The sequence below is a fragment of the Macaca nemestrina genome, chromosome 20 (genome assembly GCF_043159975.1).
Source record: "Macaca nemestrina isolate mMacNem1 chromosome 20, mMacNem.hap1, whole genome shotgun sequence".
Taxonomy (NCBI): Eukaryota; Metazoa; Chordata; class Mammalia; order Primates; family Cercopithecidae; genus Macaca; species Macaca nemestrina.
Window position 1 is genome coordinate 49,422,161 of NC_092144.1, and position 15,640 is coordinate 49,437,800.

Consider the following 15,640-nt stretch of genomic DNA (forward strand, 5'->3'; position numbering starts at 1 on the left):
TGGAGACATGAGACGTCATTAATATGTATAAGCTGTACACTGGTTCGGTCCGGAAAGGCGAGACAACTTGAAGCAGGGGAGGGGGCTTCCAGGTCATAGACAAGAGACGAACGGCTGCTTTGAGTTTGATTAGCCATTTACTGAATGCACGATTTACAGGTACAGTCATCCATGCCTAGTCTTGCTCAAACAATAGGGCAGAGGAAGCCATCAGATATGGGTTTGTCTCACAGAAGCACAGGGATGACTTTGAACTCTGTCTTGTCCACAAGGAATTTCCTTGTGGGCAAATGGTGAGAGGTAAGTAGCTTAACAAACAATAAACCTTTAGGCCAGGCGCAGTGGCTCAGCCTGTAATCCCAGCACTTTGGGAAGCTGAGGTGGGCGGATCACTGGAGGTCAGTTCGAAACCAGCCTGGCCAACATGGTGAAACCCTGTCTCTACTAAACATACAAAAATTAGCTGGGTGTGGTGGTGGGTGCCTGTCACCTCAGCTACTCAGGAGGCTGAGGTAGGAGAATCGCTTGAACTCTGGAGGCCGAGGTTGCAGAGAGCTGAGATCACACCATGGCACTCCAGCCTGGGTGACAGAGCGAAATTCTTGTCTAAAAAAAAAAAAAAAAAAAAAAAAACCAGAAAACAAAAACGTGAGGCAACCAACCCTGGTTGAGGGAAAATAACTGCAAAATAACTGCCCTGTGGGTTTCACATCTGCCAACTGGATGCAACGTGTGAGCCTGGTCATTAGCTAGGAATTTTTAACATACAAGGACATTAAGTGTGACCACTAGCGGACATTATAAAATCTGTAAAGAACAGCGGTTTCAATGTTAGCTTCCTGACCTTGACAACTGGAGAGCAGTTATGTAGCAGAATGTTCTCTGGAAAAGGTATACAGACGTGGAGCAGGAGGTGGAGGGCTAAATGGAAAATCCCGATCCCATTTTTGTCCGTTTTAAGTAAAATGCTATGAAGAACCTGGTGAAGGGTATATTTTGTAACCCTTTTACATAACTTTTATTTTTGAATAGACAGTTCCCACCTACCCCACACCCAATTTCCCCGATGAACATCTCGTATTAGTGTGCCCCATTTGTCACAATCCGTTAGACCAATAACCATCTACTAAGTCCATGCTTTATTCAGCCTTCCTTTTTCCCTACGTTCTATTTCAGGACACATTTAGTCACCATGACTCCTTCGGTTTATCTTGGATGTGTCACTTTCTCAGACTTTTCTGATTAACCACCTTGACAGACAAATCCCTCAAGTGAGATCTGATGTCTGCTTCCTCTCAGGGAGGTGGTGTGTGTCTGCGGGAGGAGGATCAGAGGGAAAGTGCCCTTCTATTACATCACATTAAAGGGACACCGTGAAGGGGATTCATCGGCAATGTTGACCTCGATCGGCTGGGTGATGTTTGTCAGATCTTCACTGAAAAGTTACTTTTCCCCCCTCTCCACACTGCACTCTTTGGAGGAGCTACTGCAGCCCACACCTAAGAAGTGGGGGTTACATAGCCCTCCTTGAAGGCTGTCTACAGAAATTACTTATGATTTTGTGTAGATTTGTGTATTCACACCATTTTGTCACTTAGCAGTAGACTTATTTCACATTTTGGGTGAAAACCCAATATTATGCTATTTATTTTGTTGTTCAAATTCTTCTCAGCTTTGACCACTGGGAGCTTTCTGCTGGCTCCTGTGTCCCTGTGACTTAAGCACATCTGTGCTTACTTTCAGGCACTGCAAGATGCCCCAGGCTCATCTTGTACATTTCCTGCCCCAGGCCTGGAATAATCTTAGTACAGTATTATTTTTCAAAGTTTTCTGCAAGTCTCCAATTATTTCAAAATTTATTTATGTGAATGGCTACACTTTTTTGGGAAGGTATTGGACGTTAAAATCGTGGGATGTAGACGACAAACAAAAGCACAAGCACAGTACAGACAGATAGCTAAAGTTTATTACAGGACTGCTGGTAGCACCAAATGAAACCAAGTCAATTCCTTTTAACAAGGCGGCTGAACCGGTTGAGGAGTCTACCTGAGGAAGCAGCTGGAAAGTCTGAGTTCCCCAAATGCAGCAGCTAAAAGGGAATCTCACTGCTACCCCTGACTCAACACAGTCATCAATGCACACAGGGCAGCCCCCAGAGGCTTCACATTAACTGGAAAAGATGATGCAAAAAGAGCAGGAAACTACCAATTTATTATGCTGTGTCCATTTGCACAGAGGTAATCAGCACCAAAGCGAGTACTCAAGGTCCTGAGACCTTGGGTGAATTTACTTTATTATACTCCTGCTTTGCTGTCTTTTTTAATGGCATGTATCATGTTTTTTTTTTTTCTAGAGACACGGTCTCACTGTCCCAGGCTGCAGTGCAGTGTCGCAATCACAGCTCACTGCAGCCTCAAACTCCTGGGCTCAAGTGATCTTCCCACCTCAGCCTTCCAAGTCAGCTGGGATGACAGGCATGCACCACCATGCCCAGCTAATTTTTGTATTTTTTGTAGAGATGAGGGTCTCCCCATGTTGCCCAGGCTGGTCTCAAACCCCTGGGCTCAAGAGAGCCGCCCGCCTCGGCCTCTGAAAGTGCTGGGATTACAGGCGTGAACCATTGTGCCCAGTCTACTGTTCTTTATATACAAAAAAGAACTTGTGAAATTTTTAAAATGTACATTGCAAAAGACGATTATTCTACTCAAAATTTATTTGGTAAGATTTTATTAAGACTCTAAGTTCAAACACCCTCCTTGGGAAAAGCTCTATAGGATAACCACATGTGCTCAACTATGGGGCCGGTTGCTGCAGCTGTGGGCCCCCATCCTGTGGAAGAGGAGAGAGCCACTAACAAGATGAGGTAGCCAGGCCTGTGCCCACACGAGACTTGCGTCACCGTGGTGTGAGCAGCAGCAACGTGGGTCAATTCGGGGCTGGGACGAGAAGGAAGAGTAAAAGGCCTCTCTTTATAAGGCCTGCCTGCTTATGACCACCAGAGTAGACTTTTGTAATTAAATTAAGGTACACAGGACTTTAGAAAGACAAACTAAAAAACCCCAACCGAACACGAGTCTTAGCTGTAGCTAACTCTGATTTCTGTAAATTGGATCTTTTTCTGCTTATATTCACTTAAAATCTCAAAGACTCAACGGGTGTGAAGTGCTAACACCTTGTGGCAAAATCTCAAATTCATCTGTGCCAGGCCCTCTGCACAGCAGGGCTCAGCAGGGCAGGCCAAAGCTCTGGTCCCTGGTCCCTGGCTGGGGGAGGCGTGCCATCCGGCCAGTGCCCGGCCATGTGGCCACGTGACTCAAGCATGTGAAGTGCAGGGGCCCAGACACAGCCAGGCTAAAGGGCAGCGCCTAGCGGAGGGCTGACCCCAAGCTGAACGGGGTTCCAACCAAACGCTCAGGAGCTCCCAGGAGACAGCAGCCACGCCACCATGAACACACCACTGGGTCTGTACTGGAATTTGGGGGCCTCGAGGCTTCCGGGTGGCAGCATAAATGGGGAGGTGGGGCAGGACAGGAATGCCCCCCTCTAAGGCTCGGCAGCCCTGCGGAATGAACCACCGCCTCTCACTCAGTGACAGCACAGGCACCCTCCTCATTCTGGACTACCCAGATCTTCCAGCCCTGTCCCTCCGCCCCACCTCTCTTAGCTTAAGCAGCAGAGGGCCTGGAGTGGTCTCTGTCCACCACACCCCCACAAGCGCGGAGCCTCCCCACACCCCTCAGCCCCACAGCACCAGCTGCACCCACCCTCTCCAGCCTGAGCTCCTGCACACACCCCAGCTGCCCTGGCCCTGAGCTCCTTCTCACCTCCACGCCCCTGCTCAGCGCCCTGCTTGCTGAAGGGAGCGACCACTACAGGAGGAGCTGGGGCCCAGGGGTCCGACTCCATCACCAAGGCAAGGCCCAGAGTGGCTGGGCCGGCGTGAGTGCAGGCTGGGCCCTGGTCTGAAATGAGTGTCTTTATTGCTTGTACCGTACAAATACGAACACGAGGAGAAAGGCCAGTAGGGACGGAGGAGAACTGTCAGATAACGACATCGCACACAGAGGAAAAAGACCCTCACCCACCCGAACCAACCCCACCCTCCCCACCCTGCCATGAACTGCATCGTACAGGAGATGGGGTAGGGAGAGCAAACCCACAAAAGCTGAACTCCAAACACCCAGAGGTGTTGCTGTAGGGAGGGGAGGCGTGGGCAGGGCAGCTCATGGATCAAGGCGGGGCTCCTCCCACTAGGTCAGCACCCCTCCCCCACAGGATGAAATGCTCGGGCCAGGGATGGGGCCCAAGCCCACACACCACGCACACTGGAGGACACGCTGCCCTCACACACAACACACATGCACACACACCCACGTGTGCCTGCATCCCGCCGACACACGCAGTCCGAGGCACGCACAGGAGTCCCACAGCACTGACATGGACGTGCGTTCACGTTCAACCTTAAGGCTGCAGAACATGGGGCCCTGGGGAGAGGGAGGGATGAGGGGGCCTAGGAGTCTCCCTTCTCAGAGGCCCCCCACCCCAATAGCTACCGGAGATGCCCACCCCCACCCCTCCCTGACCAAGTCCATGCGGCCCAATACTGTCCGGTGTAAGATTGTAACAGCCGAGGCTGGTGCCCCTCCACCCCCGCCGAGAAGGGGGTGAGCCCAACCCACAGCCCCCAATGGGGTTAGGCCAGGCCTGGGGTCCAGCAGGAGGTAAGGCCAGCTGGAAGGAAGCCCTAGTAAGGCACGGGGCTGGGAGGCAGGCAGGTTTGCCCCCAAATGTTCCTCCTGCCTCAATCCATAGGGTGAGGGCAGCTTGGTGGAGAGGAGACAGGACCAGGAGGCGGCGCCCAGCCCGGCCCCTCCCGGTTCCCCATGGCGCAGATCCTGGGACCTGGCTCCATTCACCAGGGAGCAGCCCTAACCCCCAACCCTGCAGCTCCCAAGGGCCCCTGCCTGCCCCTGGACATTATTGCTTTTCTGCCCCCATGGGGGGACAGCAGGTGGGGGGTTGGACCGCCCCGTGCCTGGCCACTCCTAGCCTAGGCCACGGGGCCTGGAAGGCAGCACCACTGTCTGCCGGGTGTCGCGTCCCACCATGAGGCAGCCTTCGTCCGGAAGCAGCAGCGCGGAGGCAGCCACTAGCACGACACCCGGGCCAGAAACTCAGGCAGGCCCCGGGCGTCAGGCTTCACCCCTCACTGGGGCTTGTGTAGATTAAAACCTGAATCTCTCCAACAGCCCAGGCCTGGGCGAGAGGTGGAGTATCCCAAAAGCGAGTCTGGGCACAAAGGTGAGGCTGGAGGCAGGGGCTGCAGGGGCTGCAGGGGCTGCAGGGGCTGCAGGGGCTGCTGGGGTGCGTCTGGGAGGGGCCTGAAGAAGAACTGGAAAGGGGGTGAGGAGGTGGGGGGGGGGTGGGGGTGGGGACACAAACCAAAAAGGCAAAGTAAAAAGTTAGGGGGAAAAACCACCCGGCGGTGATGGCTGCGTGCGTGCGTGCGTGCGTCCTCTGCGTGGGCGGACTGCTCACTCGCGGATGCTGGCCGAGTAGGAGAACTGGGGGAAGTGGGTCCGCTGGTCCAGCTCCAGTAAGCCCAGGCTGTCATCTGCGGGCGGCGGAGGTGGATGGGGAGGACCGGTCAGGAGAGGGCCTGGGACACCTGCCCAGACTCCCTGGGGAAATGGCCCCAGCTGGCGGGGGCTGCCCACAGGACAGACAGGAAAGGCCCAGAAACCTCCCTCCGCAATGGAGCCCCTCAGCCACGGCTCCACTCCCCAAACCTGAGCCCCAGGCAGCCTCCTCTGGGAGTTTCCTGTGCCCTTGCCCATGCGCCCCACAGCTGGCAGGGCCTTCTGAGCCTCCCACTTTCTCTCTGTTCCATACACCACCACGCCAGGGTCCAGCCCAGAGCCCTGTCCTGGCCTGCTTCTCGCGCCCTCCCATCCATTCTCCACAGGCAGCCCGGGGGGCGGCTTTCTAAAGGCCTTCTTTAACCCTGTCCCTCTCTCTACGAAACCCTTCCCTGGTTGGCTCCCCCCATGCAAGCAGTCCCCACCCCTCCCAGTGGCCCCCAGACCCTTGCACTCCAGCCCCATGCCCTCTCTTCTTCCCAGCTGCTGCCTGTCCTTGGCTGTGCCATGCTTCTCCCATTGCTGGCATCCCACATGCCATTCCTCCCATTCCTCTGGCCAGCTGACGTGTTTGCTTCCTCCTCCAGAAAGCCCTCCCTAACTGCAGGCCATGTCAGCTATTTCCTCTGGGATTCCCTAGTCCCTGGGCTCCCACAGCCTAGCCCTGACCACTCCAGGCCATCCACCCTAACTGGGCTGGGAGCTTTCCAGGGCAGGGCCCAGGGCTGGCTCAATCAGTGCTGTGTCCCCAGCATAGCCCAGCACTGGGCTGGGTTCAGAGTAAGAACTCAAACAGCTGTAAAGCAGTGAACCCAGCCAGCCTCACAGACCTGGCTGTCTCCTGCCCTGAACCCCCGCACTGAGCTCCAGAATGTGCTGCAGCCAATGGCTCCTGGTGGCCTCACCAGGTCCAAAGAGGACCAACAGCAAAAGGACCTGAGAGCAGACCTTGGGGGAGACCTCCCAGACATGAAGCAGGGGCCTTCAAGGGCCTTCCTCGAGAAGTGGGTTAAAAGCAGACCCCATCCCTCCACCACCAGGGCAGGCACACCAGCGCGGGGGCCCCAGGCACTCACAGCGGTCGGGGGGTGTGATTGTGATGGACTGGGCGGTGAATTCATCATCAAAGTACCTTGTGTCGACCTCGGACGTGACCTGAGGTTTGAAGGGTGGCAGGAGCTACGGAGGAGAGGAGCTCAGGCTCAGGGACCTTGAGGCCAGGAGGCATCAACCAAGGTCAGCACGAGCGGGCCAGGCCCCTGAGGGTCCAGCTGGGGCAGGCAGTGGGGGCTCACCTTCTTCTGGACCACGTCCTGCCAGTTGATGCTGAGGAAGAACCTGTGCTCCATGACCTCCTTGGCATCGCTGGGCCCCCCACCAAGCCTGGGCAGAGATGGCCGTCAGCACCTGCCTCCCAGAGCGGCTGGGTTCGGGGAGACGGGCTTTCGGCACAGGCAGGCCCTGTATGGCCTTTAATGATTCTGTCTTGACCACAAACCACCACTTCACAGGAGGAAACCGAGGCTCAGGGAGGGAGCTCACTTGCCCAGGGTCCGAGCCAGGGAGTCAGCAACCTGGACCCATGTGTCCTCACAGCCTGGCCTCACCCTTGAGTCCAGAAAGGGAGTTAGCAGGGCAGGCTCAGTTCCTGTCCTGGCTCTGCCACATATGGTTTGGCGGCCCCAGCCAGGCCTAGGGATGCCCTGTTTCTCAGTGTCCCCATAAAAGTGTCCCCCGTAAGGCAGTGTCAAGGATGGGCCTGCCCTGGGGGGAGCACTCCCTAAGTGCCACTGTGGACATTTTCAGGGGCTGTGTGGGGACAACACACACTGCGACCCCACAAGCGAGCGCCATTGTGAACGCTGCCCCCTCCAGGCCGCAGGGACAGTGGCAGCAGGTGGCGCTGGGCTGGGCTGGACTGGACGGGGCCGATGCCAGCCCTCACCTCTGCTTGGGGTCCTTCTTAAGCAGCCCGGCAAGCAGGGACTTGGCCTCGGGGCTAAGCGTGCGCGGGAAGCGGATCTCTTCCATGAGGATGAGCTCGAAGAGGCGCTCGTGGTCCTGGTTGTAGAAAGGCAGGCGGCCGCACATCATCTCGTACATGACCACACCCAGCCCCCACCAGTCCACGGCCCGGCCATAGTCATTGTCCTCCAGCACCTGAGGATGGAGGGGAAATGAGGGCTGGGCCCGTGGCCCTGAGGCTGGCATCACAGTCCTGCCCTCAGGGCATCTGGGCTGGAAACACACAGGTCTGGGGGTTCCCCCTTCCCTTGGCCTCACATGTTCCTACCCCCCCGCAATCCCCAGACACCTCAGGCGCCAGGTACTCCGGGGTCCCACAGAAGGTTTTCATGGTAGCCCCGTCACTGATGCCTTCTTTGCAGAGGCCAAAGTCAGTGATCTTGATGTGGCCGTCTTTGTCCAGCATGAGGTTTTCCAGCTGTTGCAAAAGTCAATGGATCTCAGGCGTGTGCTCCGAGGGGTTCCTGCTACCCCAGCCTTTCCTTCCAGGGAATGATGCCAGGGGCTCCTGGACATCAACCCTCCCATGCCAGGCTGGGCCCAGCGCACACAGCCTCACCCTCTGAGGCTCAGAGAGAGGTCAGACCCAACCCTCCCCACACCCTGGCCCACCCCCAGGGTACCTGGAAACAGCTGGGCAGGGAGAACCGAGAGCCAGGCCCTGTCCACCCACTGCCCCCACTGTCAGCTGCAGGTTCTTACGTTTGAACATGGGGGCACAAGCTTTCTTCTATTTTTTTTTTTCCTAGACTTTTTGTCTTTTAATTATGAAATAAGCAGCCAGGCAAAGTGGCTCACACTTTGGGGAGCTTAGGCGGCAGGACTGCTCGAACCCAGGAGTTTGAGACCAGCCTGGGCAACACAGCAAGACCCCATCTCCATATTTTTTAATATGAAAAATAAATTAGCCAGGCATGGTGGCACACATCTATAGTCCCAGCTGCTTGCGAGGCTGAGATGGCATCTCCCCCTGGAAGGCCCTGTGTGCCCCTCCCAGTTACTGACCATCCCCCACAAGAATTAACCTCTACTTCCCGTCTGTGCCACGGCACACAGACACGCCTGTGAACTGCGGACCCACCTCCTCTGCGCGGCTTTCCCTCGACATTAGCCTATGAGATGCGTCCACACTGTCGCGTGTCGCCGTAGCTCATTCCTAACTGCTGTGTGGCACCCACTGTGCGAACACTCCACAGTGGGTCTGACCTCTCCTCACAGTGGGCACTTGGGTTGTTCCAGTTGGGGCTACAGTGAGTCCTGCTGCTGAGTGGGGGGGACACTTTCTAAGGTGAATGTGCGTCCCCACTTCTCTTGTGCACACACTGCCGAACTATCTTCTAAACTTGGCTGGGTGTGGTGGCTCACACCTGTAATCCCAGCACTTTGGGAGGCTGAGGTGGGTGGATCACGAGGTCAGGAGTTTGAGACCAGCCTGGCCAACATGGTGCAACCCCATCTCTATTAAAAATATAAAAATTTGCTGGGCACGGTGGCGGGCACCTGTAATCCCAACTACTCAGGAGGCTGAGGCAGGACAATAGCTTGGACCCAGGAGACGGAGGTTGCAGTGAGTCGAGATCGCACCACTGCACTGAACGGAGCAGGACTCCTCATAAATAAATAAATATAAATAAATAAAGTAGGGATTGTGTCAGTTCACACTCCACTAGCGGCCTAGGAGTGCTCGTGGGAGGCTTGGAAAGGTCCCTACTTGGGGCCACTTGCTACAGAACCACCACCCTGGACCTTGGTGGGAAGCTTGGCGAATGAGGGCAGAAGGCCTCAGTCCCACCTCCCCAGTGTGAGTCCCATGTGGTGTGCGTGCCACAGGTCAGCCTGGTGCACACCCTGCCACTAACCTTGATGTCGCGGTACACCACGTCCCGCGAGTGCAAGTACTCAAGAGCTGAGACGATCTCTGCACCATAAAACCGGGCCCGCTCCTCTGTGAAGACACGCTCCCGGGACAGGTGGAAGAACAGCTGCGGGAGGAAGGGGTGAGGAGAGGAGGTCAGGCCCCAGCCCACCCACAAGCCCTCACCTTCCCAACCCCCTACCCCAGCCCAGTGATGTGGTGACACCTGTGTCATGAACCAGTAAGTGACAGCTACAGGGACCAAGCAAGGCACAGCGCAGAAGCTCACGAGTGACACAGAGCTGGGGGTGAAGGGCGAGGGTCCACCAGGAGACACCCACAAGAGGGTATGACAGGGACATCCAAGACAGAGGAGGGAGGACAGCATGGAGGCAAAGAGAAGCACACGTCATGACCAAGTAACAATAGGCCGTGGGCAAGCCCAGATCGGACGGATGAGCAAACCTCCCATCCCAATACAGGCGTGCCAACCGCTGCACAGAGAAGGCGCGAGGCAAGCAGTGGGTGACAGAAGTGAGGTAACTCTGTGAGGGGGAGCTGAGTGGCTGCTGGAATCCACTTCGGAAGGACACGGGAACAGAGGGCTGCTAGGTTTTAACCCTTGGGAGCCTTTTCTGGGGCCTTTAAGACCATCCTTCCCAGTGCTGTTGCCCCACAGCCCTCTCCACACCTCTCTGGACTGGTGTGGACCTGACCCACCCACTCACTAGCTGTGTGAACCTGGGCAAGCCACTGAACCTCTCTGAGCCTCAGTGACCGCCCCCCAAAATGGAGATGATGCCGCCTGCCTCAAGGGAGAGGAGCACAAGATGACATTGAAATTTCCCTCCACCCTTCCATCTCACCCACAGCTCCTCTCCAACCCGCCCCACCCTAAAGAAGAAGGCCCCAGAGGGCAAAGCCAAGGCAGCCGCGGCTCACCTCGCCACCGTTGGCGTACTCCATCACGAAGCACAGGCGGTCGTGGGTCTGGAAGGCGTACTTCAGCGCCTGGTGGATGAAGGCAGCAGGGTAGGAGGTGGGAGGGAGGAGGACTCTGCTGAGCCACACCAGGGCAGGGCCCTGGCCCTGCTTATTCTGCACACATACACGCTGCCCTGGCTGGGGCCCCGGGAATCAGCCAGATGGGGTTCACATACTGGCTGCACCTTTTGGGGCGTTAAGTGAAGGCATGGCTCTGCGGGTAGGAAAGGGTTACATGCTGAACCATCTTGTCCTCTGCCTCCATCAGGCACAGCCAGGGGAAAACTAGAGCTGTACTGAGCAACCAGGGCTCTTGTTTTTACAGTAAAATGTGTTCAACTTACACACACAAGTGATGTCTGCTGTGGCTGGGAGTGGCAAAGGCTTGGGAGCCAACTTCAACAACAGGATGGACAGGGGGTCCCTCAGCTCATGACAACTCAACTATCCTGTTTTCTACACTGAGGTACCTCATAAGAGTTTATCTGAAGAAGTACTGTGGCTTAATAGGATACCTGGACAGCAACTGAGATAAAGAAATGACACATAAGCCATCCTTAATCTAATCCATTTAACTGGTGGCCACTGGCCTCGATGGAGACTGCAGCCCAAATAGGCATCTACTCAGTCCAAGCGGACAGACAACACAATGCTAACACATCTGCTTCTATGAGCATATCTGAAAACAAAAACAAAAACAAAATAATATTTCTACTTCAACCAGCTGGGCTAAGTGCCCTAACTCATAGAGACAGCAGCCATCGAATAATGTGTTATCTTCAGTTGGTTCAAGTGCTTATACAAAGCCACCATCTCTGAAGAAGCTGTCACCCTCCCACTCCCTGAGCCTGCCCACCCCCACACGTCTCGGTTCGGATGACTTGGCAGGGCGCAGCAACACCGTGCCCTGGCCGCCTGGCCTCCCCCAAGGCTGTGCTTTGTAGCAGAAGATTTGGGCTCTTTCTCTGAGCTGTCCAAAGGCTGGCCTCACACTGTCTGGGAAAGGGAGGGCAACTCACAGTGAGGAACGGGTGCCTGGTGTTCTGGAGGACCCGGCTCTCGGTGACTGTGTGAGCGACTTCATCCTGCAGACAGACTGCGGGTGAGGGGCTGGTGGGCAACACCATGCCTGCCCACCCCACCCCGACCCAGGAAGGGGAGCAAGGCCTTGTGAAATGCAATTCCGTTCCTAGCCATAAATGCAGAAACAATCACAGGAGTGGAATGTGAATGCCTGCAAGCCCTCAGCAAATCACAGACCCAGACGAGGATCATCAGTGGCTCTCAAAGCCACAGGTGAAAAGTCAGCAGCAATGTCACAATGAAGGGACCAGGCTGCTAGGGGCAAGATACTTGTGATGTCCCTGCAGGGGAGACAAACAGACATCACAAGAGCCCCGAGGTGCCACCACAGGCTGTGGGAAGCCCCACCTAGACAGCGCTCTTGCCCAAAGAAGGAACTGGGCCTAACGAAGCTCTAGACAGCAAAGCAGTGCTTCTCAGGGTGTGGTCCCCACACGGGGCACATCAGCACTGCCTGGGAACTGGCAGCAATGCAAATTCCTGGGACCTACCCCCAGGCCCACTGGGTCAGAAACTCAGGGTGGGCCCAGCGCTGTCTCACAAGCCCTCTGGGTGACTCTAATTCAGGTTCTAATTGACTGTACAGCAGAACCACCAGGAGAGGTTCCAAAAATCTGAAGCCACCTGCAGCAACTTCACACAGGCTCTCCCTGGGGCAAGTTGATCCCCAGGGGACACCTGAAAATGTCTAATGTCGTTTTTTTCTTTAGCTGGGGGTCTGGTTCTGTTGCCCAGGCTGGAGTGCAGTGGTGTGAACATGGGTCACTACAGCCTCAACTTCTGAGGCTCAACTGATCCTCCCGCTTCAGCCTCCTGAGCAGCTGGGACTGCAGGTGCACGCCACTATGCCTGGCTAATTTATTTTTATAGAGACAGGGTCTCGCTTTGTTGCCCAGGCTGGTCAACGAGCCAGTCCAGCGATCCTCCCACCTCAGCCTTCTAAAGTGCTGGAATTACAAGCATACGCTGCAGCACCCAACCCAAAAGTGATTTTTGATTGTCACAACCTAGGGAGCTACTATTGGCTTTAGTGCGTAGAAGCCAGGGGTGCTGCTAAAACCCTACAATGCACAGGGCTGCCCCGACAGCACAGAACAATCTGTCCCAAAATGTCAACAGTGCTGAGGCTGAGGAATGCTGCCTTAGGCCCGATCACCACATCAGGAATGAACAGTTAATGTGACTGGCTCTGATGGCAGCACCACGATTATATTCTTTACAGCCTTCATCTGTCAGGGCACGTGTTCAAGTGTGGATGAGTGAAGCGACGTGATGTCTAAGACAGGCCTTAAAGTAGTCCAGAACAAGAGAGGCAGGCAGAGCTAAGGAAACAAGGCTGGCTAAACGCTGATAACTGGTCAAACTGGACAGTGGCTACATGGGGGTCCGTAATATTTATTTTCTTTTTAAATTTTTGAATATCTTTGGAATCTTCCACTACAAAAACTTCAAATAAGGGAAAAAGTAGAATTCCATTCTTGGCCCGGCCTCCAACTGGGATACCCTGAGCAGAGCCCTGGCCTCCCCAACAGGAACGTCCTCACAGCCTCCCCAACAGGCCCCAGCCTCCCTTGACAGTACCTGCTGGGTGAGGCCCCCAGGCTCGCTCTCTCCACAGGCACCCCCAGCCCCTACCAGAGGGTGGAAGTGGGGACTCAGCAGCAAGGCCTGCTGCTCCTCTCTGGGCCTCAGGCTCCCCCTATTCTGTCTGGAGGGAACTCATGGGGGAAATAAGCCCACGGCAGCAGAAAGCGTGGGTAAGCGTCCAGGCCTCAGGGTCAGGCTCCAGACCGCAGCCCCCGCAGGGGCCAGCAAGCACAGTTCCCAGGGCACGCACCTTGGCAATGATGACTTCCTTCCGCAGGATCTTCATGGCGTAGTAGCGGCCAGTGGCCTTCTCCCGCACCAGGATGACTTTGCCAAAGGTTCCCTTGCCAAGGAGTTTGAGATAGTCGAAATCATTCATGGTCTGCCAGGGACAGGGAGAGTGGGGGCAGTCAGCGCCTGGCTCACGGCCCATGGGAGGAAATTTTAACAAAAGAAAGAGGAAAACCAAAAGACACTGTTGCCAAACGGCTTAGGCTGGAGCAGGAAGGGAGGCTCTGGGCAGCAACTGTGTGTTCTGAAGTGGCCTTCAGACCAGGCTCTGCGGGCACAGGGCCTTGGGAGGGCTGGGCTCTGACGTGGGGCTAGCCAGGTCTTCACCACCTCCCAAGACGAAGCTGCAGTGGGTCCACCTAGGGTTGCCCCCTCCCCCACGGGCACGGAGAAGACCTGAGGGCACCTGCCACCTGAAATCACCCCACCCTGCAGGGCAGCTCTGTTGCCTCTCAGCTGAGCCCCCTGAACTGTGTATGGAAACCAAGGAGAGCAGGGCCAGCAATGGGGGTGGGGGGCATCACAGGCTGGCAGCCCCACCCCTGCTTCCAGCACTTACCACTTTAGCCCGTGCCTTGCTGACCGCCACTTCCATCTCCTCGGCCGCGGAGGAGTCACTGGGGGAGCCACACTTGTAGTCCATGGGGTCCTCACCTGGGGCCCGCTGCTTGAGGCTGTTGGCAACCATCTGGATGGCCCGCATCCATTCCTCCCTATGCAGGGACACACGTGAGTCCCAGGAGCCAGGAGTCCTGGGCCTCAGAGTCAAAGGGCTGAGTGCCACCTCCCAGCCACCCCCTGCAACAGGCAAGCAAATGACCACATACCCATGGGAATTTGGCCAAGATCTGTCAGAACCAGAGAGAGCTGAAGGGACCTGAGTGAAACTCCACAGACCCCCGGCTGTGATGGTGAGGAGCGGGTAAGTGTGGAACGCAGGCCAGGCGCGGTGGCTCATGCCTGTAATCCCAGCACTTTGGGAGGCTGAGGCAGATGGATCACGAGGTCAGGAGTTCGAGACCAGCCTGGCCAACATGGCAAAACCCCGTCTCTACTAAAAATACAAAAATTAGCCGGGCATGGTGGCAGGCGCCTGTAATCCCAGCTACTCAAGAGGCTGAGGCAGGAGAATTGCTTGAACCCAGGAGGCAGAGGTTGCAGTGAGCACAGATCACGCCATTGTACTCCAGCCTTGTGACAGAGCAAGACTCCGTCTTAAAAAAAAAAAAAAGTGGAATACAAAGAGAGATCACCAATTTCCCTAAAGTGACCTGGCCTGAGGGCCGTCTGAAGCCAGGCAGCAGGCAAATGATCAAAAAGGAGTGACCCTCTCTTTTCACAGCCCCTTGAAAATGAGCCAGCACCCTGAGCCTTGAATGAGGGAGAGACAGGGCTCCTGTAAATTCTTCAGAACAAATGACAAGCTCCAGTTTATAAGTTACCAATGTTTTGTAAAGTTAAACCAAGAGTAAGCAGCAGCATTCATTAGCCAAAGGAGCCGAAGACATTACAAGGCAAGAGCTGGCCCGCAGGATCCCTGGAGGGGACAGTCTGCTGGGAGCAGGGAGTCTGCATGGCAGGGACAGAGGTCCTGGCAGCCCAGGGACGTAGAGGAGAGAAGCTGGTGGACAGGAAGCAGGTCCCAGCAGAAGGGAGCCTGGTTTAAAAACAGTCAACTAGAAGCTAAGTACTATGGCTCACACCTGTAATCCCAGCATTTTGGGAGGTCGAGGTTGGCCAAGTGCTTGAGCCCAAGCGTTCAAGACCAGCCTGGGCAACACAGCAAGACCCATCTCTAAAAAAGTTTTCAAAAAACAAAAATAAAAAATAAAAACAGGCCAGGTGCGATGGCTCACGCCTGTAATCCCAGCACTTCGGGAGGCCGAGGCGTAGGATCCCTTGAGGTCAGGAGTTTGAGACCAGCCTGGCCAACATAGTAAAACCCAGTCTCTACTAAAAATACAAAAAATTAGCCAGGTGTGGTGACATGCGCCTGTAGTCCCAGCTACTTGGGAGGCTGAGGCAGGAGAATCACTTGAACCCAGGAGGGGGAGGTTGCAGTGAGCCAAGATCGCACCATCGCACTCCAGCCTGGACAACAGTGTGAGACTCCATCTCAAAATAATAAATAATAATAATAATAAAATAAACAACAAACTAGTTCTGTCACTCATGG

General features: G+C 55.4%; 1 protein-coding gene across 7 annotated transcripts in view; it reads right to left on the reverse strand.

Moving 5' to 3' along the window:
* Positions 1–1,944: 1,944 nt before the first annotated feature.
* LOC105495343 (AKT serine/threonine kinase 2) overlaps positions 1,945–15,640 on the reverse strand; it is a 53,526-nt gene continuing 39,830 nt past the window's right edge. For 5 of the 7 annotated variants that reach the window (XM_071086839.1, XM_071086837.1, XM_071086838.1 and 2 more), the window contains 10 exons: positions 14,024–14,177; positions 13,424–13,555; positions 11,523–11,588; positions 10,462–10,530; positions 9,524–9,646; positions 7,954–8,082; positions 7,585–7,799; positions 6,935–7,022; positions 6,716–6,818; positions 5,405–5,614 (listed from right to left, as the gene is read on the reverse strand). In XM_071086839.1, coding sequence (XP_070942940.1) covers positions 5,535–5,614; positions 6,716–6,818; positions 6,935–7,022; positions 7,585–7,799; positions 7,954–8,082; positions 9,524–9,646; positions 10,462–10,530; positions 11,523–11,588; positions 13,424–13,555; positions 14,024–14,177 — 1,159 coding nt within the window. In that variant the 3' untranslated portion in view covers positions 5,405–5,534. Of the gene's footprint in view, positions 5,615–6,715; positions 6,819–6,934; positions 7,023–7,584; positions 7,800–7,953; positions 8,083–9,523; positions 9,647–10,461; positions 10,531–11,522; positions 11,589–13,423; positions 13,556–14,023; positions 14,178–15,640 lie in introns of all 7 variants that reach the window. The other 2 variants (XM_071086835.1, XM_071086841.1) reach the window with 1 other exon arrangement.